We start from the raw sequence: 24891 nt of genomic DNA, 5'->3' as shown, positions 1-24891 counted from the left end.
TATCCCTGTTACAGACTCACATATTATGTGAAGATGTAGGTGCTGATCAATTTTCCACTGCAGAAACAAAACTCCTGACACAAGGTGTTTCAGCACCTTGAAACATTTTTAGACTTAGCTTGTTAAAGGTAGTAGGAAGAGCGTACCTTTTTCAGAGGCTCGAATTTTCAACATGCTGTCATGGACAAATAAATGGCAATAAATCCTGCAATAAGCTGGGTTGTCCAAGGTGTCTGATCCAACTTGTTTACACCACTAACTATAACAGGGTTAGGACTGCAGTCTGTGAAGTATCCCTGTGGTGGTTTTGAAACGCTTGCTAACTGCAGATTGTTTACCAAGATGTCTTTTTTCTTTAAGAATTAAAATGGCACAATAAATCAGCCCTAGGATGTTTTGTCTTTCTAGGATCATCTTGCTCTCAGGCCCAAACGTGACAAGGGTGTTAATGTATTACAGAGCCAAAATTTACAGGGTTTTTTAGGCCCTATGATTTCCGTGATGCAGAAATCATGGAGGGAATTGCAGAATTTGATCATCAAATGGAAAGTGAAAACATGCCAAATTGTGGAAATTGCAAAAATGGGGATGCAATTTGTAAAAGTCAGGGTTTTCCCTACACACACACACACACACACACACACACACACACACACACACACACACACACACACACACACACACACACACACACACACACACACACACACAAGTCGAAGAGGTCCTCTGAGAGAAAGGGGCAGTGTGGTAGCAGGCCGTTCATCACTTCAATAAACTCTCAGAAGTGCAACCACATCAGCAGATGCAACACGCGTTTGTTGAAGACTCTGTGGCTGTACTGCCAGATTCAGATATTCTGTTGGGAAAAAAAGAAGAAGCTGCATCCGTTTCTGGTCAAGCCTTTTAAATAAAGCGGAGCGTTGCGCGAACGTAACAGCAGCTTCAGTCAGACCCACTTACTCTGTGTGTTTGAACAGCATATAGAGGCAGAAGATCCATTCGCACAATGCTGTGTTACATTGAATTCAATGATATTCATTAAATTATTAAATTACTAAAATGTTATTAATTTTATTTTTATTTTACATATTCATTTTAATTCCACTGTTTAGATAGTCTTTCCGATGACAAAATGTACTTAAATCGTAAAACACTGCATTCAGAAGAATTAAAATGGAAAACATGCAATCGGGGAAAAAATAAAATGGAATCTGGAAAAAAAACTACAGCTTTTTCATTTATACTTGCATACCAGAGCTACTACATTCATGAAGCTTATACAGTATTAGTACATGATACAACTAACAAAAAATTTGTCAACTTGTTGGCATATCCAGGGGGTTTTAACTGTGCTTTGTCTCAATACTGTTCACGTCAGCACATATCCAGCATGTCTGCTTTCACAAGGATAAAATAAAGACTACAGAATACACTTAGGGGTAGCCCAATTAGGCTTTTGTAATGATGAGTTTGGATTGATTTTGTAGCGACTAGTTTGTTTGAGCTTTTGCAACCACTACGCTTCAGAGGTAACAACTGAGATTTCCACTGGAAAAACTTTTTAGCTTTGGCCTCAATCCATTTCTGTAAAACCATGAGCTATGTAACCTATTCTGGCTCTGAAGGATGCAAGCAAAATTTCACAGTCCTGAGATTAAAGTAAAAATGAGCTACCTGTCAGCAAAGGTTATATTCGGCAAGCTGTCACACACCTTTTGCCACACAAAGAAACTTAGTCATTACAGAAGAATGATTTTGATGACATACACAGAACGCGCTGGGCCGTATAAACCTCTAATTTATTTCTGTATTTCTTGGCATTATATTTAAGTCATTCTACATGACATCTTTGCTTCATTAGACAAATAGAGAGGTAGTATTTGTGGCTCTTCTCTATTATCTAGAGTAGCCAACTGGCCCAGGGCAATAACACTATAATAGGTCTGGTTTTCAGGAGGAGCCAAAGTGGATGCTTTTGACTGACAAGTCACGGTGGATATGGGGGGTTGGGGCAACATTTTGCAGAACAGGTACATGTGTTTGCATGTTGCCTCTGCAGTCTGGTTGCATTCTACAGCCTCCCTCTTTATTCATTCCTTTGCAGTGTCCTGTTATTTACAGGTTGAAGTTACTTTTGCAAACACTATCCTGTAAAGTACCCTTACATTAACACTTCCAAACTGCAGCCTTCACACCCTCTGGCAGTAACTCAGTGACTCAACCTGGTGACCTGGAATTGAATGTCATTTTTATGTTGCCAATGGTATGAGAAACAGAGTACCTTATCAAGTAATGGGAAAAAACTGCAGGGGAGGTAGCCTAAGGCATAAGAAGGAAATGTGCTGGCGGCAGCCCTGCTCTGTGTTATGCAATCCAAGAGAACAGTTTGAACATGTCAGATTCTCCAAACTTGTGTAGTTTTGTATGTTTGTCAGTGGCCCATTAGTCCACAGTTTGAAGACTTCTGAATCAGGCTGAGGAAGTTTATAATAGGAGTGTTGATTGCTCACTATTCTGGACATGCATGGACAAACAGATGGATGATCTAAATGATGCCAATCCATTTAACTCTGAATAAACATTTCAAGTTGACTCAAAATTGAACATTTGCAGTACTGACAGACATTGCAGAATATAACTATGTCATGTGAAGAAAACTGAAGCAAATTGCTGTTTTTAAACATTTTGATTATTTTTCAAGATATAAGATCTATGCAGTTAAAACAATCAAATAGTTAAAAGAACAATGGCCAAGTGGAGAAGAAATTTCTTCTCCACTTGGCCAATTTCTCAAAAAATTTCTCCAATTTCTCAAAAAAAGTAAGTAAAAAACTTTGCACAAGTTCTTAAAAATATAAAGAAAACTGATCTCTGATGCAACAGTCACTGGAAATAATCTGCTCAAAATTCATCCAAATCGCTCATTTTACACAAACTTCCTGCAGTTTTTGCAGTCACTATTTGGGTTGCTTGTAAAATGTATCGGTTGTTCTATACTGTTATTGTTATACACTGAATATCATATGAAACATTCACTAAAATATATGTCACTTCATCAGAGATCATCAGTTTACTTAATGACAGAAAAGGCTCCCTTAAGGAAAAAGATTGCACTAGTCTATCTGATACACAACTGACGTCTGATGTCTGTCAATGTTCATCATTCTTGGACATTTCAAGTGAAATTCAAAAATTTTAATGATTAATCAGTGCTGCATAACTGCATGGAAGTAAACAACCTCTTGTGTACCTTCCTTCGCCCCCTCAGGCTTAACACCACAGCCAAGTGACTGTAATCTATCCACAGACTACATCTTCCTTTGGATCTTTAGCTGTCTTAGCCCTACATACATCAGTCTGTCTCAAGGCTATGTAATCCACATTGCTTTGCCATCCTTAACACTAGGCCAAAAATCAAGTGCTACTTCCTAAATTGAAAATGAAGATCTGTCATACCCAATACCAATACAACCCAATACAGTAGAGCAGTAGTAGAGCTGCAACAACTAGTCAATCGAAAGATTTATTTTGATAATCAATTTATACTTTCAGCCATTTTTTAAGCAAAAATGTCTAACATTTGCTGGTTCCAGCCTCTTAAATGTCAGGATTTGCTGCTTTTCTTTGTCATTTATGATACTAAATGAAGAGTCTTTCGGTTCCAGATTGTTGGTTGGACAAAAGAAGCACTTCAAAAACGTCTCTTTGGACTCAGGGAAATTGTGGTGTGCATTTTTTTAAAATTATCTGACATTTCATAGACTAAACAACTACTCCTTAAAATAATCATCAGATTTGTTGATGATGAAACTAATCATTAGTTGCTAGGTAGCTAGTTATTAGTACATCAGTATTATCTTAGCTTATTATAAATGAGGAAAGACAAGCAGCAAATCCTTATGTTTAAGAAGCTGGAGCCAGAAAATGTTTGAGATTTTTGCTTGAAAAATAATGAATCAATTATCAAAATATTTGGTAATTAATTTTATTTAGATTGACAAATTGATTATTCAACTAATTGTTCCAGCTCTATATCATTTGATATGCCATGGGGGAAAATTCAAATATAATATAATGATACACCATGCCAAACCACATCAACAAACAGTGATAACAAACTGAAACATACCAAAATGAATATCAGACATAGTACATAGTATATAGGACGTTGATTTAAAAAAAAAAAAAAAAGTTGCCATACAACCTTGACATTATCTTGTTTTGGGGTAAGGTTTACAGCAGCCATTTAGTTACACAGTTTCACATAGGGTTTATGCAATGTCAATCCCCTGTAGTTACTTAGAATTAGGCTCTTGAAGACAGATGTCCAAAAATAGCATTTCTCTGACCCATTAGCTTAAGCCAAATCAACCTGATGTGTTGTGGAACAAGTCAAAAATATTATATTTCTACTGAGATGAGGAATTCTGAATTAATTTGCTAAAGCAGCTCTACTCTTTCATACTATCTGCTAACCATTGTCATACACAACAAAACTAAGCAGGACAACAACAGGCAGACATAAATGCTGAGCAAGAAAGCAGAGCAGTACTTCACACAGGGCCGAACTTCTTTTATATTTTATATAAACTATACTATTGTCATATTTTACACCATTAGCCAATCCATGGGAACAATGTCATACCAGCATATAAATAGACATTTATATAATGAGGGAATATGTGAGTGCTGCTGCTTACTTACTGCTCAGATCTTTTTGTTTACACATTGGAAAGCAGTTCTCCTCAATCTAAAACACTAGATAAAACCTTCTGTAAACTGGCCAGCTTTACTGCAATAACCATGTTATGATAACTATAAGCAAGCTGAGTAAAGGATGAGGAAAGGATATCAATAAGAAGACTGCAAGAGTGAATAAACATAAAGTACTCCAGATTATAAATTATATGCCCTGACCAAGCACAATCTCTTTGTTTGATAATAAGATGTGTAAAACATTGTAAAAAGTTTAACACTTGGGATTTGTAGCCAGAAATATCTGCATGTCCTCTACAGAACAAGTTTGCTCTCTCTCTCTAACATATGACTGTTGGCCCAGTGCAAATATTCAGCAAAGGAAGAGAAAGAGAGCAGAGATAAGCTGTCTTGCATGGGAAGATCTCTCATGACACAGGGCCCTAGGAGATTATCCTACATGTGCACAACAGGAAGCCAAACACACACACACACACACACACACACACACACACACACACACACACACACACACACACACAAAGATGCGCGCGCGGGAGCGCGAGCGCGCACACACACATTTTCAGTACTTACATCAGATGCATACATGATATCATGCAAACTGTACAAAGATCACTAAAGCAAACACAAGCAATGATTTGCGGAACGAGTTCAGCACACTTGCAGCCAGTCACAAAGCAGAGCCACTATAGCCAACAGCTGGGCAGCTGTCATCTCCTATTTGTCAATCAAACAAAATAAAGCAGCGGCTGATAGCTGACAGCAAGTAGGACTTCATGTGACACATCAAACGGACGAGAGGGACACAACTGTGGATCATTATGTGGACATTAGATGTTGTGACTCACCGAATGGTTGACTCCCCACATAACCACGCTGAGCAGGGGGTCGCTGGCACGGAAGAGCTTCACTTTCTGTGCAACGAAGTGTTTTTTCTTGGTCTTCGTTTTGCTCGCAATAGATGCGGCAATACTGCTCGCCGAAGCCATCTTTAAGCTAACTGGCTGGTTATTGCAGTCTGTGCGATAATCTTGACAGAGTGTCTTCCCTTGAAGCTGGCACTGTGGCCACCAGCTCACGACTCCGTAACACCAATACTATTCATTTAGCCAGCTCGCAAAATCAAAGTGCCCCAATTCTTTTCTTCATCCAATGTCCCACACAGCTTGGCTGACGCTATGGCCCTACCCCGACAAGGACTAATATGACAAAATACGATGTGTTAAAGCTAATACTGTTGCTCTCCTTCGCCTACCAGTCCGCCGCTTCCCTCTGCCCACATCATAAGTCACCTCTCTTCCTTCCTTGACTCTCCGCACCCCTGCGATGTGAGGTCTCACTGAGCTGGCGTTAGCATAGCCGAGTGGCTTGCTAGCGAGCAAACACCAACGATAAATTTCGTAAAATGAATAAAGGCATAAAACAAGAAGACTGCGAAGCCACGTGAGAAATGTAACACAAATTATCATGCGACCTTAAAACATTTTACAAAAATGACACCTTAATGATGCTGAATCGCTAACCAACGCTCTTGACCACCAGCTAACGTTAGCCCCTCCGACCTTCGCTAGCGAGCCAGCTATGAAACGTTAGCCCACTGACGGCACAAAGCAGAACAAGACTCCGCTCAGCAGCTAGCTACCATTAGCCTGCAAGCTAACTATTAACATTAGCTAGCAGCTCTGAACTAGCAGGCGGCTCAACCCTCCTACGCTTTTGTGGTCAGTCCGTAGAGATGACAGGGGTGTCATGTCATATTCTTGCCCGTTTCAATTAAAACGCCGAGGAGCAGTTATCGAGACGTAAAATCAGCGTGTGGCCAACTCCATCTGCAGCACTGAAGTTCATGTGTGCAGCTGTCAACTGACAGCTCGACTGAGGAGGGGAGGTGACTGCCTGCGCTTTGCAGTGTCTGCTGCGCTGATTCGCTGCAGCCCCCTCCCTCCACTGGGTCAATGCTACTTTTCGTGCTTTTCAACAGCACGCAGGAGTCGTTTCAGAATTTTCATTTCGATTTCAATTCCATAATGACGACTGAAACGACATAAATGAATCATAAGTCAAAATGCTGCATTCACGGGACAACTATTAACATCTTCAGGGTGGGCCTATGAATCTGAGCGTGCGTGCGTGGGCGCGCGTGTTTGCAGCTCGTGTCGCCTAATAATAATGCATTAGCAGAGAAACCTGAACATCATCCCGGCCGTCCCCCATCCTCGGGTTGCTTTCGTTTAGATGAATCTGAGGCTCATTTCAGGCACCAGAGCGATAATGCCCCACACTACCAGAGCTAATGTCTTTAGAGGTCATTCTGGTGCATACTGAGCGGTTTCCACTGGCACATTGCTGTGTCAGTGCCTCTCCAAGAGCAGGAGACAACAGTGTGCTGATGCTGTATAGGCCTTGAGCTCATTTGTTTTATGACTCACTCTTCACAGCAGCGCATTTACCTTAATAGCCTACTATTCCTATGACCTGCACAGAACCAGCCCCTCAACACATACACATCACACTCACTCATACAGTGACTTACAAATTCCTCTTTGAGTTTTCAGTATTTGTGCCCGTTCATTTAATAGAGGGTTTAGGCTGCTTATGTAAATGTGAATTATACTACGGTTGATTATTTGGCCATCATTACACAAACTCAGGAAGACAGCTGAAACAGGTCTGTCCTGCAGATGTCAAAGATTCACGTTTTGCTCAGTTTGTTTATACCGTCTTTATTTTGCACATTTTATTTTGTTGTCATTTAGTCTCGTAATTCAGTATTTCACTGCACATTTTCCTGTTCACTGTAGGCCTGCTGTGGTGTGCATAAGACGTAAAATTCTTTAATTAACTTTACATTTACATATGCCTTGCTAAATTATGCATTGCAGGCCTCTTGACGGTAAACTATGTCATTCACGTCTGACGTGTTTTAACACTAATCTCTTCTGCTAATACAAAAGGCCACTAACTACAGCTGGAGCAAACAAGTTCAAACCAATAACTGTTCAAACCCTCATGCTGCCCAACGTGGCACCTGTTGCTAAGCAACGCGGTGTCAACCTCCTTTTCCAAAACACTAAGCTTAGAGTCTGGTTCTTCTGGCCGGCTGTCTAATTATAAATCTTGAGCTTGCGCCTTACTTTGGAAAAAAAGAATAGGTAAGTCACGGTGAGTATTTGAGATCGAGATCTGTTTGTTTTGCAAGCGTCATTTGTGATCACTGCTAAGCTGTTAGCTAGCTCTGCAGTGTAGCTAGCATAGCTAACTGCGTTCATTGCTGCACGTCATACAGTTGATCGCTGCCCAGAGCAGTTATTGAACTGTGATCTGTGATAAACAAAGGCTGTTTCGACGCATTTAATTACAGTGCAGTTTTCTCTAGGCCTCAGAATGGGAAAGAAAGTGAAGAGAGAGGGTGAAAGTCCATGCAAGGAAACGGTGAGACAATCATATAATGAAAGCCTTCTCATCTGTACGCTTTGATGAAGCCTATAGTTAACGTGTTTTTGAAAGGTTTGTGTATTTGGTGGCCACTGGAACAGATGCTCATAGCCTCACAACAGACTGCACGTCCTGGGGACAGACATAATATCGAATATATAGCATTTTTCATCTCTCTCTCTCTCTCTCTCTCTCTCTCTCTCTCTCTCTCTCTCTCTCTCTCTCTCTCTCTCTCTCTCTCTCAGTTTGAACCACTACCTGTTGAGGGAAAAACCCCGGCAACAGTAGTGCTGCTGCTGAGCTCCTCAGAGGAGGACATCCTGGTCAAAGCCTGTGATGCAATCCACGCATTTGCAGAGAAAGGTGCACCAGGCTTCCCACTGCTAACTCTTACGCCCCCTTTTTTTGGTTTGTTGTTGTTGTTGTTGTTGTTGTTGTTGTTGTTGTTGTGAGCAACTCTACAGCCGAAAGTGCAAAATCTTATTTCTTCGCATGTACTGTGAAATCATCTAATATGTTTCCATACTATCCTCATAAAGCACTTCTTGGATGTAAGATGGGCTGGCATGTTTAAAATTCTCAACGTTATTTTGAATCAAAACCTTTTTTCACTTGTGCATCTTACTATGTTAAGTCCCACTTCTGCCACCTCCTTTTATATTTAATCATATTTCATCTTCACTACTCTGCTGATACACAATGAATGCCCACAGGCACTAAGGTCTGTTGGATACCATGCTAAATTTTCCTGTTCACTGTCTCCCCCTGTTGTTAGGAGATGAGAACAAGGCTGCTCTGCTGGCATTTGGGGCATTGGAGCCTCTCTGTCAGCTCATCACTCACAACAACAAGCAGGTCAGACGCAATGCATTCATGGCCTTGGGCATCATGGCCACCAACGGTGAGTCAGACAACATGCCAAATCAATGCAGACTCGCCATCTCAGTCATTTGTGGCTTACAATACAACTGATGTGATTGGCTTGTAACTTGCAGACCACATTCCCGACCATCTATCTGCTTGTCTGGCAATTGGCTTTTGAGACTCGTTGACACGCTACAGAATTGACTGTTTTGTTGATTTACAGACTGTGTGAGTGACTTAGTGACTGGCTGATGGGTCGGATCACTGATTAACTCACTGCTTAACATTGTCTCATGTTTTCATTGAAAGGTGGTGTAAAAAATGCTCTGAAAAAATTAGATGTCATCCCATCAATCATTGGCAAACTGTCACTTGAAGGTGAGTAATTTTGATCGCGAGATGAACAGACTCAGCAGGTATTTACTGCAAATGAGCTCTAATTGGAACTAACAATGCAATTCTCTCTCTCCTATTCAAGAAGATGTAGTTGTGCATGAATTTGCAACACTGTGCTTGGCCTCTCTGTCAGTGGATTTCATCTGTAAGGTCCAGATCTTTGATAACAAGGGCCTACCACCTCTAATCCAGCTCCTATCCAGTCCAGACCCCGATGTCAAGAGGAACTCACTAGAGATCATCTTCAACCTAGTTCAGGTGACTTAAACCTGTTAGCCTAGTGGAGGTTATGAGGCTATGCGGTTATTAGGCTTTTAGATAAGTAGAAGTTACATTTATCAGTATCTTGAAAGCCATAGGCTCAGGATGGGTGACATTCAAATTGTCAGTTTGCATCCTCTGTTGTACTGTTTGTATAAAGGACTACCAAAGTCGTGTGGCAGTGCATGAGTTGGGCGGGATCCTTCCACTTCTGGAACTGCTGAAGTCAGATTTCCCTGTCATTCAGCATTTGGCTTTAAAGACGCTGCTGAATGTCACCACTGATAAAGATACATGCCACACCTTGAGGCAACAGCAAGGATTTGAGAAGCTCATGGATATCCTCAGTAACACGGTAAACGTGTGTATGGTAACATGCTCATGTGTGTCTTCATGCTGCCCTTTAGTGCCCTCCATTCGATCTTTTTATGTTTTACAGGACTTCAGCGACCTTCATGCTGAGGCCTTACAGGTAGTTGGTAACTGTCTGAGTGACAGTGACAGTTTCCAGCTGATCCACAAGGGTGGAGGACTGACGAGGCTGATGGAGTTTGTTCTCACCCCCAACATGCCTGAAATCCAGTCCAGTGCAATTAAATGCATTGCCAGAGTAGCTCAGAGCCGTAAGCACAGTGGGGGACAAGAGATAATCATTTGCTCTTAACTTTCCAGCCATAAGTTTGTCGTACTTACTTTAGTTGTGTGTGTTTTCTGTCATTTCTCCAATGTGTGTGCATGTACACGGGTGCATGGCTGTGTGCGCAGCTGAGAATTTCAATGCACTCCATAAGCAGAGTCTGGAGAAGGTTCTGGTGGAGCTTCTGTCTGTGGTGGATGTCAGCGTGAAAACAGCTGCCTGCCAGGCTGTGTCCGCCATGAGCTTCCACCAAGCTAGCAAAGACAGCTTCAGGGAACTGGGTAAAACACATTCACACAGCCACCGTAACATAAACACACTCACCACAATTGAGTGAGAATGCGTTGGCTGACTGTGTGTTTCAGGTGGTATCCCTGCAGTTGTACAGTTGCTGAAAGATGAGAGTTTGGCACTGAGAGAGGCAGCGACCCAGACCCTGTCTAACCTCACACATAACAGCCCGCTCAATGCGTTGTGAGTGATGTTTTTTTTGTTACTCTTTGAATAAGTTGAGTATTTTGTGTTCTATTCAATGTAAATTGTCATACCAAAAGTAAGTTACTCAAAAAAGATTGAGTGAGTTTGAGTGTGTAGGCCACAGAGTATCAATGTGTGTAACTTATTGCCAAATGTGTCAAATATTCAGTGATAAGTTTGCAGTCTCTAAGACTTAGAAGGAGGTTGAGCCGTACACCTTCCTCTCCACCATTTCACAGATGATTTAATGCTTCATCTGTCTTCTCGTGGCTGTCCCTCCCTGAAAATCTCTTCACCCCTCTTCTGTCCCCTTCTCCATTTTATCTCCCACCTTTTTATTCCCCTGACAAATCTTCCCTATACCCATCATCTCTCACTGCCTGACTTCATATTTCAGTATTACTTCTCCTTCAGTTCTCAGGACATTACCATTTAACTCCACCTCGCCTACATCAATCCTTACTATCTTACTTTTAATGTTTGTTTACCCCTATAAACTGCTTATTTGTGTAAATCAGATGTCTCATGTGCACATTACAGAAATACTCTTGTATGCTAAGTTGTGAGACTGCATTTATAGCTTTCCAGCTAGGTTTGAAGTAAATCTCCCATTTATCTTCCAGTGCAGTGTATGAGGCAGGAGGCCATGAGATCCTTGTCCAGCAGCTCTATGGAAGCTGTCCAGCGACAGTGGCCAATTCTGCTGCCACACTTGCCAACATGGCAGGACAGGAGGTCGTCCGCCACAGCATCTTGTCACATGGAGCCATACAGGCTCTGGTGGAGCCCCTGAAGTCCACAAATACGCAGGTGCTGGTCAACACCACGCAGTGCCTGGCAGCGCTGGCCTGCGATACAGAAGCTAGGGCAGAGGTTGGTGTTTGCATGTGTCTTATGACTGCAAAGTGCTGACTTGTTCTCATGTTTGCCAATTTATTCTGAAATTTGGAGAAGTGTTTTGGATAAAGGAAGTATCATTTAGTTTTACTGATACTGTTTTTATTCCAAAACCACAACAACATATATAAAAAAGAAATATTCATCATGATCACTAATTTCATAGAAATTGCCCAACAATATTTCATATGCTTTTGCTTCACTTCCTGTCTTACTCAGCTGCAAAGTGCTGGAGGCCTTCAACCGCTGGTCAATTTGCTGCGCTCCTATCACAAGGAGGTGCTGTATAATGCATGCCTGGCAATCAATGTATGTGCCAGTGATCAGCCCACCACAGTGGAGATGTGCAAATTTGGGTGAGACACTGCAATTGCAACTAACAGTGACACCAGGGCATCAATGGTGAATCGTGAAATGTAACTGAAACCAGAGGAGCATTGTTGAGAAGTGTGAAGTAAGTGTGTTTTGGTTGGAGTCCACTCAGAGTAGTCTCTTAAAAAGCCAGTAGATGGCAGTATAGGGCAGGATTTGTGAGGCTACATAAGAAAAGTATAGCTCATTTTGGTCAAGTATCTATGCTCGTTAGAGTGTGCATTTTTATATTTATTATCATTGTCTGAGTATCTGTATGTGCTTGTATTGCTCTTCTGTTTATCTGTTTCTCAGAGCCCTGGAAATGCTCCAGGAAATCAACCAATCAGTGAATCGTAGGAGCAGTTTTAGCAAGTTGGCCACGATCAGCCTCCTGAACTCCAACTTATCTGTTAAATACAGCCTGACAGGTCATTTGTCCTCCACTGACGTTATTAGTGATGGCTTCTATGATGCTGGGAAGGTGTGTATGCTGTTGGCATTTATGAGAATCAGAAGTCTCAAACACATGTAAGCTAAGTGGAAATCTGAAAAGCTACAGACATGCTTATAATTTTTTATTCTGGAGCTTGAACTTGTTGAACTGATCTGTTTCACCAACGTGATCACAACAGCGTTTTTCTCTTTTTCGTCTGTCGTGAAAGAGGAAGACATACTTTAGCAAAGGATATTCTAACATTTTGGTTTTTAGCATAATGCTATTTTTCTCTCTCTTAGGCTCGTGCAGGTCAGAGGATTCTGACTTTAGAGGAACTGTCCAAGCACCCTGTCAACCAGCACCAGCCAATCATTGTTGTCAACACAGCAACAGAGTATGTTTTCTTGAATCTTTTCAGAATAGTCAGAAAATCCTAAAAAACGAACTTAACATTGTTTATTATTTATATTTGTTATATTCTGACGCAGTAAACTCCCCACCCCCAAACTGTGACCGCTAACTGGGCCTCATACACTTCAAGCAGAGTGGGAAAGTAACAAGAACAACTGCACAGATAGTGACAGAGCATTAGCTGAGACTTGGCAAGTTTCCTACACTACCAGCCACACTATGTAGTTTGTCAGTACAATTTATTGTGGTGGTTAGATTACTATCACCCTCCCCTTCCCTGCTCCAATCCAGTGCTTCACTTTTCTCTCTTCTCTTCTCTTCCCTTTTCTCCTTCTCCCCGCTGCCTTCAGTGTGCCCCGTTAGCGTGGCCTCACAGAGTAAACGATCCCATTTTCTGAAGATGGCAACACACTCAGAGTAAAAGAGCCTTTGTGTTCAGACTAATGGACTTATGCGCACAACCACGAACAAGTGCACATGCACGCACACGCATCAAGATTCAGCCGAAGATGCCTGCACATAATTCACATGCATGTTGACTGAGAGGCACACACACTATAAAACAACACACTGTATGTATTTAGGCTGTAAATGCAGCCATACACTAACGCTCCCACAAGCTTTCAGCATTTTGATGAATTAACATTTGCAAAGAGGGCAGTACCCCCTCAGGGTACCTCAGGTCCACTCCATTGTCCCCACTTCGGCATGTGCGCACGCACACACACACACACACACACACACACACACACACACACACACACACACACACACACACACACACACACACACACACACACACACACACACACACACACACACACACACATCTCAGACGTCCTTAAGCAGTGAGTTATGTAATCCATCCATGTAATCCAAGAGTAACTTTTTCAGTTTACAAAGCAAAATGCCGCTTACTAGAATTCACTCAAGTTTTCTTCCTCTATCTCCACAGTGCCAAATATAACTTGTGTAACTTACTTTGATCATGGTTCAGCTTTTGCTCCAGTCTCTCTGCAGAATATCTCAGGAACATAAGAATGTGGTAGACTGGTAAGACATGATGGTGAAGCAGCTCCACAAATTTTGCAAGCGTATTATTTCAATCTTTTTGGCCATGATTCTTAAATAACAGAGGAAGAGACTTGATTGCAGATCTTATTTGTTTGTTTTTTTAGGTGAAGAAAATGTGTTTGGAATAATGGCTTTAGATAGAACAGCAATTAAAAAAAAAAGTCCTGTGTTGGCAGACATTTGCTCACTTGGTACATAATTTCTAGTTTTCATCTGAAATATGTATGATAATAATAATGTGGCAGAAATTAAACCTATATTGTTATTACTTATTATTGTGCACATATGGGTTTTCTACAAGTGTTACATGCATTTGCTCCTCTCATGGATGCTGGCAAACCATTTCAGACACAAGAACGATAAGAAAGATAGAAAAGAACTAATAAAGCAGAGTAACTTACAGCTAAATGTTGTATATATGGCAACACTGAACACATACAAAAAAAAAAACGGGGAAAACAGAAGACGAGTGCTGTGTTCAGTTTTATTGTCTTTCTGTGGCAGAGAGACAGTGGATGTGCCAGAGGAGAAGCAGAGCAACCCATCAGAAGCAGACACCAGCAGTAAAGCAGAACGCAGGACACCAAGGTGAGACTAGGATTCTTGGGTTTATTTGTTGTAAAGATCAGTGGTAATTTATGAACCAATTCTAAATACAAAATAATACTATAGACTTTCTCTGAGGCTGTTAAATGTGTCTTATTTTGGTATAATTTTAAGTCCAGTCCTATAGAATCACTATCTATATTCCTCCCTATTTTTTAAAACACTGACTGTGATTTCATCTTCATTTAACATCTCCCTGTGCAGGAAGAAGAAAGAGGATGAGAAACAGAAAGATGAGATCCGGCCTGAGTCTCCTACAGAGAAACCGTGGAAGATGATGGATGATGTCTCATTGCAGCTTCTAGTCAAAGAGGCCAAAGAATCCGTCTTCCCACAGAGTGATGAACGAGAGCAGTATGCTGCCTTGGCCAGGTAAGAAATCAGTGCAGTCAGCATGTAGCCAGTATGCAGGCATGCCACCACAGAGAGAGAAGGAAATCAAGTCATATTAAATGAATGGCACTCTTTTTTTTTTTTTTTTTTTTTCAAATCTCCAGAATGACAACTCATTAAATGTGGCATATAACAGCATTATGCAGATTCAGATACATGGCTGACACACAATAGAAACATCATTGTGAGACTTCAGGATGTCACAAATTTGGAAAGTTCCTGCACTGTAATGGGTTTTGCGTGCATTGATTTTGGGTGTAAGGCTTGTGAGTGATGCCATGGGCGGAGCAGTGGAGATGGAGAAGTTGCACGAATTCCCATGGGTGCTGCACCTCAGCGAGCTCAAGTTTCAGCTCCAGTCAAATGTTGTCCCGATTGGTTTGATCAGGAGGGGAATCTACTGCCATAGGGCGCTTCTCTTCAAGGTACCACCAACCTGGCTACCACACAGACCCTCTTCATTCAATCCGTCTCTCGTTTCCAAGTAATCATTCCCCAGCCTGTCTCCTCTCTTTAACTTTGCAGTGTCTTGTTGATTGCATTGGTATGAGCTGCACGCTTGTTCGGGGTGAGTACAACCGGGCTTGGAACGAGGTACTCCTCTTCGGTGGGAATCCCTCCAGCAATGGGCGTTCTTCACAGCCCTGCCGCTACATAGTGGACCTTATGCACCAGCCTGGAAGCCTGTTGAGAGCAAATACCCCTGCTGCTGTGCAGTACCAGACTATATAAACCAACACTGTAGTGTAGAAATACTGTAGAATATGTTGTGACCAGACATTGAGGTGCGTTAGATTATTGATTCGTATTGTATATGTATTTGCTGTATGGGCAGCCATATGGTATTAGCCAGATGGTCAGCTGATTTTTGGTGTATGTACAAGCCAAAAGGAAAAAATGCTCTTTGTCAATGAATGCAGCTTCCTCACCACAGAGGATTCAGAATGTTGCCACCACAGAGAAATATCAGGTAAGGTCAGACAGTTGCACCACAGTCAATTTCTGCAACTGGTCTTTACCTGTTGTTTGTGCCTCCACCCAGGTCAGATAATTGAAAAGACTGTATTTCCAGAACATTTATTTGAGATTATTCAGCATTAAATAAAATTCCTCCAATATGTATCTGTTTTTTTTTTTTTTCCTTTTCTCATTAAGCCTTTTAATTTAGAATTATTAAACTGTACCATTGTTGGGACTCATGAAAACATTTTACAGGATTCCTCACCAACCAGACCCCAAACCCCAATTTAGACTCCCCCTTCGCCATTAAGCTGCTACGCATTGATGGCAAGGTGCTCTTTAAAATCGCCTGGCAATAAAAAGCCAGGAGAACACTCCACTCTGACCTATATAGACGAAAGCATGATTTTTGACCGGGTCACCCAGCAATCTGCCTGCATCAGCTGGGGGAGGACCGGCGTGAACCCGCCGCGGCATGAACGAACCCGACGCAGCGAGCGCACTTCCGCTGATATGTGCACTTGACTTTAGACAAGACCCGACACGGTGGCTGCAAACATGTCTCGTTTCGTCGCTCGTCTCTTCGTCGTCGTTTCTCGACGCGCAACACCCACATCCGCGGCGTTACCGAGGAGGATCCCAGTCCGTCCCGTATCCACATCTCAAGGTACTGGGAGCACCTTTGATTTCTTTACCGTCACTTTGTTCTTTGGGTATAGTTACACTGCCCCGTGTAGTATCACAGGCTGCAAAGTCCTGATGCTCCAGCATGCTGCAGATGTTGGATATTATGACATTTAAATCTGCTGAAAGCTACGAATAAGAAGCAGGCAGCTTCATTTTGTTGTTGGTGCAAAATGGACTGTGGTCAAGACAGGAGAGTTCAGTACATTTGGGATTAGCTGAATTTTAGTTACTTTAGGAGTCATAATTAAATAATAAGCCTATTTTCTGACTGTTCTGTCCTGAAATGTTACCCTCTCTTCTAGTAAATGATCACACTCTATCTAAATGTGTCCAAAGTCTTCAGGGTTAGAAGTGTGGGTTTTACTCTGAAAAGGTTTTTGAACATCCTGCTATAGCTGATGGTTTTCATTATCTATCGATTACTTGATCAGGAACAGTGGATTAAATGTTCTTCTGCTAGGTTCCACATGCACATTGAAGCCCCTCTGTGACTTCCTCACTGTGACCTCTGCTCTCTGCAGGCCTGCGGTCTCTCACACGATATGACGAGACTACAGACTGGCAAAAGAAACTGACCCCGGAACAGTATGTAGTCACCAGGGAGAAAGGGACCGAGGTGGTGAGTACTGCTTACTGCGTGCCCATGAGTGCAGGGATTTGTGTCAAACAAATGTCTCAGTCTACCAGACTGACATACATATTGTCTCATAGACAGCACAGCTCCAGGTGGACTTTGGTCATCACTGTATGGTTGAGCTGATTAGCTCAGCCTGCCCTGCTAAAATGAGGACTGTATTGTCTTGCACTTACAAACTCATGACAATGAATAACATGGAGATCAGTAGTCTTGTGTTTCTGCTCTTAATACTGTGTATCTGTGTGTATTTGTGGGTGTTTTAGCCCTTCAGTGGGATCTACCTTAACCATTCAGAAGTGGGGATGTACCACTGTGTCTGCTGTGAGGCTCCACTTTTCAGGTAACTGTTTGCGCCAAGCATTAAAGGAATATTTCCACACGTTATTTCTGTGTTACATTTTATTTAGAAGTGTATTAATAGATGCTCATGGAGGAAATGTTCTTCCCTCTCCTGATAGTTCAGAGGTTAAGTATGATTCTGGGACAGGCTGGCCAGCATTCAAAGAGGCTCATGGGACATGGGAGCGGGATGAAAGCCACGCCTCCATTATTCGTCGCCCTGACAACAGCCTGGGGAGTGAGGGGACAGAGGTCCTTTGTAAAAATGTGAGTAGTGTCCTGAGCTATGGAGCCAAAGTTCATGTTTGCTGATAGTAGTTCTAGTTAATACAGCTTTATGTATGTATGTTTAATTACACAGAAGAGTTAGGATTGTTACATGAGTATTTTCAGAATTTCATGCATCGCTTTCTTCAAATACAACTGTCATTTTTGTATTTTTGGGTGGCTTATGACTTGGGTTGTGTGTGTTTGATGCAGTGCGATGCCCACCTGGGTCATGTATTTGATGACGGACCAGACCCAACAGGTCAGCGGTTCTGTATCAACAGTGTGGCGCTCATGTTTAAACCCAGAGGAAACAACAAACCTGACAAGTCTGAGGAAAACTGATGAATTACACGAACTTGCCAATACCAACACACTTCCTGTGTGTTTTGTTGCAGGCCAGTCCTTTAAAGGAGGCAAAGTGAAGGTCCAGAATCAGAGCAGAGTTCAGTCCATGGTTTTGACTGATACAGGTCTAGAAGTGAGAGGCTTTGTGTGGCACAAGGTGTTTTAATGTTTGAATTTTGGTGGAAATTGACTTCCTGTGGTTTATCAAACTGAAAGACACTGAACTGAGCTCAGTCTCTTCAGATATATGCACTGGAGAAAAGTCTACAAATCTGCCGATCATACATTACAAGATTCACACAAACCCAACCTGAAGGCCATCAGCTCCTTTAGTCACCTCAATCACTTAATAAAGAACTTTTTTTATATATGTGTATTGTTTTCTAATTTTTGTTCAATAGGTTAGTTTTCCTTGATGAATGTTAACCGAATGAAGTTTGTTTGGATGAGCAACTCTAACTTTAGTTGGATAGATAGTGGCTAACTCACTGATGCTACAAAAAATGAATTGTTTTTGAACATCATTGTGATGTTTGATTTGTCTGCATGTCTCAAAAGTGTCCAAACACGCTGGGCCTGAATTAAAAAGACCTCTTTTTCTGAAGAGATGACGAAACACCAGAAGTGATGACATTGCTTTGTTTGTTTTCCACCTGGTGTCACATTTACAGATCAAACTGACTGATTGACTCATGCAAACTTGGCTGATAATTTGTCAATAAATGCACATTTTCTTTGTTCTGTGAATCTACGGTTTTGCTTTACTGTGGCCCGTCTCCTAGAAATTACATTTATATAGAACTAATTAGCAACAGCAAATACATTTTGAGGGAAATCTAATGTGGTCTGACTTGCGAGTTGTATTAACATAATGAGGAAATGTTGTTTGAAATGTTTACTGACAATGTATTTCATGTGTTTTCTGCCAAAATAGACAATCCTGCAATATGCTATCCACTCATAGTGACCACAGCATTGTTAAACTTTTTTTCTGGTTATGTTTAGGCACTGACAGCAGTTGGTAAATACTGGGGCAATATCAGCTATTTTCATACAATAAAAGCCAGCAGTGACTTGAGACAAGATTTTTTAATAACATTTAAAGTGCTTTTATTGCCTAAACCTAGCCACAGAGAGGGGACTGGATGTGAACCCTGGATTCTGGTGTCACAGTCCTGCACTTTGTATGTCTGCCCTCCTCCCTGGTACTCCAGTGTGGTACATAAATGCAGCGTTTCACTCACTCAAAGAAACAATGTCTCTGAAGAGTTTATTAACATTTTAAAGTCAGTCATTAATGAGAATTTATGGCTGCCCCCCATAGTTCAGTTGCACATACCGCAGCGCTGCGGTGTGGCCTCATTTCTGCCAGGAAGCCGAGTTAATATTTGACCTGACAGGCCATCCTGTGTTTCACATTGTTTGTCTCCTGATCCCTGTCTGTTTAAGCATTTCATCTGCGTCTGTGTGTTCGAGGTTGAGTAAAGCACATTTGGAATAGCAGACGACAGCTGGAGACAGAGGGGACGGAAACCCCAACACAGAAAGAAGTGGGAAAGAGTTTAGATTAGAAAAAAAACAACAACACGAGAACCTCAGGATCCTATAGGAGACGAAGACTGTACCTCAGTGCATTATTGTCAGGGCTAGGATGGCTGGAGTATGGCGATGTATGTTGGCAGTGGTGGCGGTGATGTGCGTGTGTTTGTGGGGTTCCACTGAGGCTGTAGGGGGGGCTAAGAGTCGACCACGACCCCAAAGACGACCTCCTAAGAAGCCAAAGGTTGAGCCTGTTGATGTGACCCCACCTGCACAGAACATAGACATGCAGCGGGTAAGACACTGGAGGGAGAGGCAGAGTTACAGATCACACACAGCACTGTATGCCTGCTTAGCTCTGTGTATTATCTTTCATTATGTCTGTGTATTAAGTGCTTTTTTTTCCAAATAATTCTTTCTAATTTAAAGAGTTTTTTCTATTCAAGTTTCCGACTGGTGCCTTTAAATCAAGCTACAGAAGCAGACAGAAGCAGAGTGTCCATTTTCAATTTCCATGCAAAATTAATTGTGACAAGTCTGGGAAAAGATTCGTGGAAAAGAGAGAACGTTTCATTTTAATACACAGAGAAAGGACTGTGTCCACAGCACCAGGCACTCTGCCGTCACTTCACCTTTGCACACTGACAGTTCGATTACGTCTCTCACTTGTTTGAACCACAATTTCACAATAACACAAACAAACAAGATATAATCCATGGAGAACGTGACTAATTGTCCCAACAAAGTAGCCAAAAGCTAGTGTTGCTTTGGTGAGAGCATACAGAAACTAGCTTTATGGAGCAAGGACTATTTTGTGCACTGACTAATGCAGCAGGTCTTTGTCCTTATCTAACATATTGTTAAATGTGAACAGATACTAAAACAACTGAGATTTAAACTCTACTTCAAGACTTGCAAACTTCTATCCACGTACCCATCCTAAAAAGAAAAACATTATAGAGAACTGACATTCTGCTCTGTGATGGATTAGTGTGGGGGCTGGAGAAATGCTTGTGTAATTGTGTCAATATGGTGTTTTAGGCAATAATGGGGATTTTCAGTGAAATAGAATTCGGATAATAGAGCAGGACATTTGAAACAGATGCATCCTTTTTCAGAAAGTTTCAGATGTTACATTAAATATTCAATTAGGGCTCATTTACCTTTGGAACAACAGAGAGGCTTTACAGGGTCAGGATCATTTGATAGGATGAAATGTTTGTCAATCACTGGATCAATCCAAGCTTTGCTGATATTAGGCCAAAAGCCTCTTGCTTATTTTTTCTGTCTCTGTCTGCCTGATCCTGCCTCTTCATTGCAGATGACAGGAACCTGGTACTTGCTAAACACCGCCTCCAAATGCCCCTACCTGATTAATCATGGCACCAAAGTGGAGCCGACAGTCATGACCCTCACCCGTCCCTCTGCCTCTGACCAAACGCTGTCTGTTAGCACAAAAACACGACTGTAAGTGCCACCGCCTGTGTATGTGCAGCTCACTGTAACTATCAGCAGAGGGGGCAAATACGCCACACTGACCTCACGCTCCAACCACATGTTTGATTTTATTTGTGACTCCTCAGAAACAGGAAGAAGGAGTCAGAACAGTTAAATCCATCAGCTTTCCCTCATCATTTTGAAACGTTTTAGGTCATCCTGACCTGGCTTTTGTGAGACAACAGGGAGTAAAAGACCAAATTTAAATTGAAAGGGTGTGTGCCTTGTTGTTTTCGAGGGATGTTGCGTGATATTTTTCTTGTGATTTTGGGGGTCATAAATTCTACTTAACCCAAGGAGAGAAAAAAAATGTTGTTTTTTTGGTCCTTTTCTAGTTCAACCCTGAGGCATGTGGTTAAGATTGTGAAACACAGTATATAAACTGCATCTAATAAACAGGCTACAATTCTACTTTATGACTTCAGAGAGAGAGACTTTATTTTGCTGAATGTTTGCTGTCTCTCTCTCAGTAATCACCAGTGTTGGGAGATATTACAGGTCTACAATCTATCACCAACTCCAGGCCAGCTAACACTTAAAGGTCAGCTCCTCTTTTACGTCCTTATTCAGCATGATAAATTAGAGTGCAACGCAGCATCCCTTTGTCTAACTCTGCTCCCTGTTGTCTCCACCAGGACCGCGTCCTGAGCTAAACACCGAGATAGTGATCGGGGAGACGGACTATGACTCCTATGCGATCATGTACTACCAGAAACGGGGCAAGATCACCATGAAACTCTATGGTGGGTTCCTCATCCATGTGACAGTTATTTTTTGGGTATCTTACATCTAAAAGCCAAGTGGTAGTTCTGGTAATCTTGTTTTACATGGGTGAATTGAGACTGTATATTTAAAAAAATGCATTACAGTGTGGCGTTTGTTTCTGTGCTCTGTATGCAGGCAGGTCTGTAGACGATCTGTCAGAGCCAACGCTGACCAAGTTTGAGCAGCTCGCTGAAAAACAAAATCTGGGACTGGCATACCTATTCCCCTTCCCCACCTACAGTACGTCCACCTCGGCCTGAAACATAAAATGAGCTATGTCAGCAAGTGCAATATTAAATGCAAGGTGGCAGAATAAGCCACGATGATCTAGCTTGAATGGATCTCCAGTATTTGGTGTATTTGTGCTGCTTTTCAAAGTAAAAGAAAGAAAAACAATTAAAAGCATATTGCATTACAATGTAACACAATGTTACATCTCAAAGATGTGTACACCACACGCCTTTAAATAACTGTTGATTTTTTGGCCTTGTAGGTCACTGTGGTGCTGTGGACCAGGACCATATAATCAGTAAGTAATCAAATAACTGGTAGCCATACTGCTTTGATAGAACCAAAAAATGTGATGATTATAAAACTATATTAGAAAAGGGATAGAGTAAACGGAGCTGCTGACAAACCCCCATGACATGCTGACATGTTTAAAATGTCACTTTCCAACAAGTCAGGTTTTCTGGAATCCGTAAAAAGCATCAAAGGATTTTCAGTTGTTTAGCTGTCAGTGTAGCTTGCTGGCTTAATGTACAGAGTATTTTCACAGGTTGTCGCACACTGCAGTACATTCAGAACCTCGCTCATGCTCTGCAGTGCTCCAGACTAACAGTATCTCATCTTGCTCTGTGCAACTGTGAGCAGGTTCACTGGTTCAGTGAATTACACGGCAACCATCATTTCAGCTGTGCGGCTGCAGTTGTGCTGAATGCACTTTTGTTATTTTGTTGAATGATGAAATAAGTAATTTCCTCTGTTAACTGTTCCAATTACTATTACATGTGTAATCGATTAGTATTTGCATTTCATGTCAGTTTGTAAGAGTATGATTTGGGGTGAAGAATTGATAAAAAAAAATCCCTGCAAGAAGTTGCTTTTTGCAAAAGCACAGCAGACATGGATTCAGTGGAGAAACAGAGAAAGAGATTGGTCGAGAGCAGCTCTCTGAAGAAACCAATGAACTGCTTCTGTGACCTTCCCAAACAGTCTTCACGTTTACCCCGGAGGCTCTGCATGTGTTGGATTCAACTTTTGGAACATTCAGTGACATAAACATTGTCAACATGTTATCCAATCTCCACTGCCAGATTAAAACTGCTGCAGAGCTTCTATGTACTCTAACCTGTCACTCTCTGTTACACAGATTGTGTCCCCACATGCTGAAGAGGCAGAGCTGTGCAGCAGACACATCCAGCCCTGCCGTGTTCGGCAGGGGTGCAAATATCTCAGTATTGTATGGTTTAAAAATGTGAACACCGGCAAGAAAGTTGTTGAAAGACTGCACCCCCAGTCTCAAATCTGTACAGCTGTCAACTTTACATGCCACCAGTTACAGATAAATAAAACAAACTTGAGGAAAATCAAGTTACTGTCAAAGATTTGAGTTTTTAGATGCACAATGGGCCTTATCTGCCATCAGCTGATCCAGAGTGTATGTCTGTGTGCATGCATGCTTTCTGGGTGTGTGTGAGGACACAAAAAGAGGGGTGCAGGGTGTGTGTGTGTTGGGGAGCTGGAGTTAATGTAGCCCAGATGTGGAGCCCTAAAGGGGTTGAGAGAGTTTAGTTACAAAACTAGTGCTTTTCAACACTGCCCCTAGCTCCACCCAGCACCTCTTTGTGTGTGTGCATGTGTGTGCGTGTGTGTGTGTGTGTGTGTGTGTGTGTGTTTCTGTCAGTGTGTTTGTTACATAACCAGCTGACTGCAAGTTGGTGCCTGTCTTGTCTCTAACAAAGGGAGCTCTGATAAGTCCATCAATACATGCCTGCAAATAAACAGTTCACAGCCAATCAGCACATTACGCACTTACTCAATGTAAATGAGACCAATTCTTCAACACGGGGGTTGATGTTGGGGGTATTATTTTCCACATGCAGCAGAGATTTATGCAACATTTAACATCATGCAAGACGATACTGATCATCCATCTCTTCTTCTCACTGTGTTGTCACAAAACTGAAAATAGTGACAAGCAGCTCTGTTAAATTCCTCATGAAGGTTTTATGAAACTATTAACACTCAATGAAGTGCAAGGAACAATCCAATCGCTGCATGCAACACTGGCAGAGCTTTTTATGAGAAACTGTGAACTTTTGTCATTGTGCTGCTCTTAAATATCACTGCTTCAGCACTGCTGGCAATACGGTTTGCTGCAAGAGAACATACATACACAACAAGCTCCAATTTTAGATCTTACATAAGTGGAGTTTATTGGCTCACAGGTTTGATTTGAGTACATTTTCAAAGTTGCGAAATCTCAGCAAAAACTGCCTTTAATCGGGGATCGGGGAGACGGACTATGACACCTATGCGATCATGTACTACCATGGGGTAGTACCATGGTGGTGGTGGGTTCCTCATCCATGTGACAATTATTTTTTTGGTATCTTACATCTAAAAGCCAGTTCTGATAATCGTGTTTTACATGGGTGAACTGAGACTGTATGTTTAAAAAAATGCATCATTCTGTGGCGTTTGTTTCTGTGCTCTGTATGCAGGCAGGTCTGTAGACGATCTGTCAGAGCCAACGCTGACCAAGTTTGAGCAACTTGTTGAATGACAAAATCTGGGACTGGCATACCTATTCCCCTTCCCCACCTACAGTATGTCCACCTGGACCTGAAACACAAAATTAACTATGTCAGCAGGTGCAATATTAAGTGTAAG

The 24891-nt window shown here is 41.8% G+C and overlaps 4 protein-coding genes across 6 annotated transcripts in view; 3 read left to right on the top strand and 1 right to left on the bottom strand.

The window, feature by feature from the left end:
- Positions 1 to 6785, bottom strand: part of pip4k2aa (phosphatidylinositol-5-phosphate 4-kinase, type II, alpha a) — a 31208-nt gene extending 24423 nt beyond the window's left edge. For 2 of the 3 annotated variants that reach the window (XM_070986583.1, XM_070986584.1), the window contains exon 1: positions 5565 to 6621. In XM_070986583.1, coding sequence (XP_070842684.1) covers positions 5565 to 5705 — 141 coding nt within the window. In that variant the 5' untranslated portion in view covers positions 5706 to 6621. Of the gene's footprint in view, positions 1 to 5564 lie in introns of all 3 variants that reach the window. The other variant, XM_070986582.1, reaches the window with a different exon arrangement.
- Positions 6786 to 8095: 1310 nt separating this feature from the next.
- On the top strand, positions 8096 to 16077 carry armc3 (armadillo repeat containing 3). Its single transcript, XM_070986318.1, has 17 exons — positions 8096 to 8148; positions 8397 to 8514; positions 8927 to 9052; positions 9325 to 9393; positions 9494 to 9669; positions 9833 to 10027; positions 10112 to 10295; positions 10438 to 10590; positions 10675 to 10783; positions 11410 to 11659; positions 11903 to 12039; positions 12350 to 12518; positions 12773 to 12867; positions 14463 to 14546; positions 14769 to 14936; positions 15220 to 15382; positions 15483 to 16077. The coding sequence occupies exons 1-17, from the start codon at positions 8101 to 8103 to the stop codon at positions 15687 to 15689; spliced, it is 2451 nt and encodes an 816-aa protein (XP_070842419.1). The 5' UTR covers positions 8096 to 8100; the 3' UTR covers positions 15690 to 16077.
- Positions 16078 to 16378: 301 nt separating this feature from the next.
- Positions 16379 to 18940, top strand: msrb2 (methionine sulfoxide reductase B2). The gene is made up of 5 exons (XM_070986352.1): positions 16379 to 16584; positions 17126 to 17223; positions 17505 to 17581; positions 17700 to 17847; positions 18061 to 18940. Exons 1-5 carry the CDS (start codon positions 16476 to 16478, stop codon positions 18190 to 18192), a joined length of 564 nt encoding a protein of 187 aa, XP_070842453.1. The 5' UTR covers positions 16379 to 16475; the 3' UTR covers positions 18193 to 18940.
- Positions 18941 to 19846: 906 nt separating this feature from the next.
- c8g (complement component 8, gamma polypeptide) lies at positions 19847 to 23458 on the top strand. The gene is made up of 7 exons (XM_070986440.1): positions 19847 to 20029; positions 21056 to 21201; positions 21702 to 21772; positions 21867 to 21974; positions 22132 to 22236; positions 22490 to 22525; positions 23369 to 23458. Exons 1-7 carry the CDS (start codon positions 19847 to 19849, stop codon positions 23386 to 23388), a joined length of 669 nt encoding a protein of 222 aa, XP_070842541.1. The 3' UTR covers positions 23389 to 23458.
- The last annotated feature ends 1433 nt before the right edge of the window (positions 23459 to 24891 follow it).

The sequence above is a fragment of the Chaetodon trifascialis genome, chromosome 18 (assembly GCF_039877785.1).
Source record: "Chaetodon trifascialis isolate fChaTrf1 chromosome 18, fChaTrf1.hap1, whole genome shotgun sequence".
NCBI lineage: Eukaryota > Metazoa > Chordata > Actinopteri > Chaetodontiformes > Chaetodontidae > Chaetodon > Chaetodon trifascialis.
The sequence above is the reverse complement of the archived record's forward strand: the minus strand, read 5'-3'. Positions and strand labels throughout refer to the sequence as shown.

Bases quoted from the DNA above. Each gene is read 5' to 3' on its own strand.
- armc3 (XM_070986318.1), top strand. From the start codon at position 8,101: ATGGGAAAGAAAGTGAAGAGAGAGGGTGAAAGTCCATGCAAGGAAACG. The intron at 9,053-9,324 runs GTGAGTCAGACA...TTTCATTGAAAG, and splicing joins GGGCATCATGGCCACCAACG to GTGGTGTAAAAAATGCTCTG. The intron at 12,868-14,462 runs GTATGTTTTCTT...TTTCTGTGGCAG, and splicing joins GTTGTCAACACAGCAACAGA to AGAGACAGTGGATGTGCCAG.
- msrb2 (XM_070986352.1), top strand. From the start codon at position 16,476: ATGTCTCGTTTCGTCGCTCGTCTCTTCGTCGTCGTTTCTCGACGCGCA. The intron at 17,224-17,504 runs GTGAGTACTGCT...TGGGTGTTTTAG, and splicing joins GGGAGAAAGGGACCGAGGTG to CCCTTCAGTGGGATCTACCT. The intron at 17,582-17,699 runs GTAACTGTTTGC...CTCTCCTGATAG, and splicing joins TGTGAGGCTCCACTTTTCAG to TTCAGAGGTTAAGTATGATT.
- c8g (XM_070986440.1), top strand. From the start codon at position 19,847: ATGGCTGGAGTATGGCGATGTATGTTGGCAGTGGTGGCGGTGATGTGC. The intron at 21,202-21,701 runs GTAAGTGCCACC...TCTCTCTCTCAG, and splicing joins GTTAGCACAAAAACACGACT to TAATCACCAGTGTTGGGAGA. The intron at 21,773-21,866 runs GTCAGCTCCTCT...TGTCTCCACCAG, and splicing joins AGGCCAGCTAACACTTAAAG to GACCGCGTCCTGAGCTAAAC.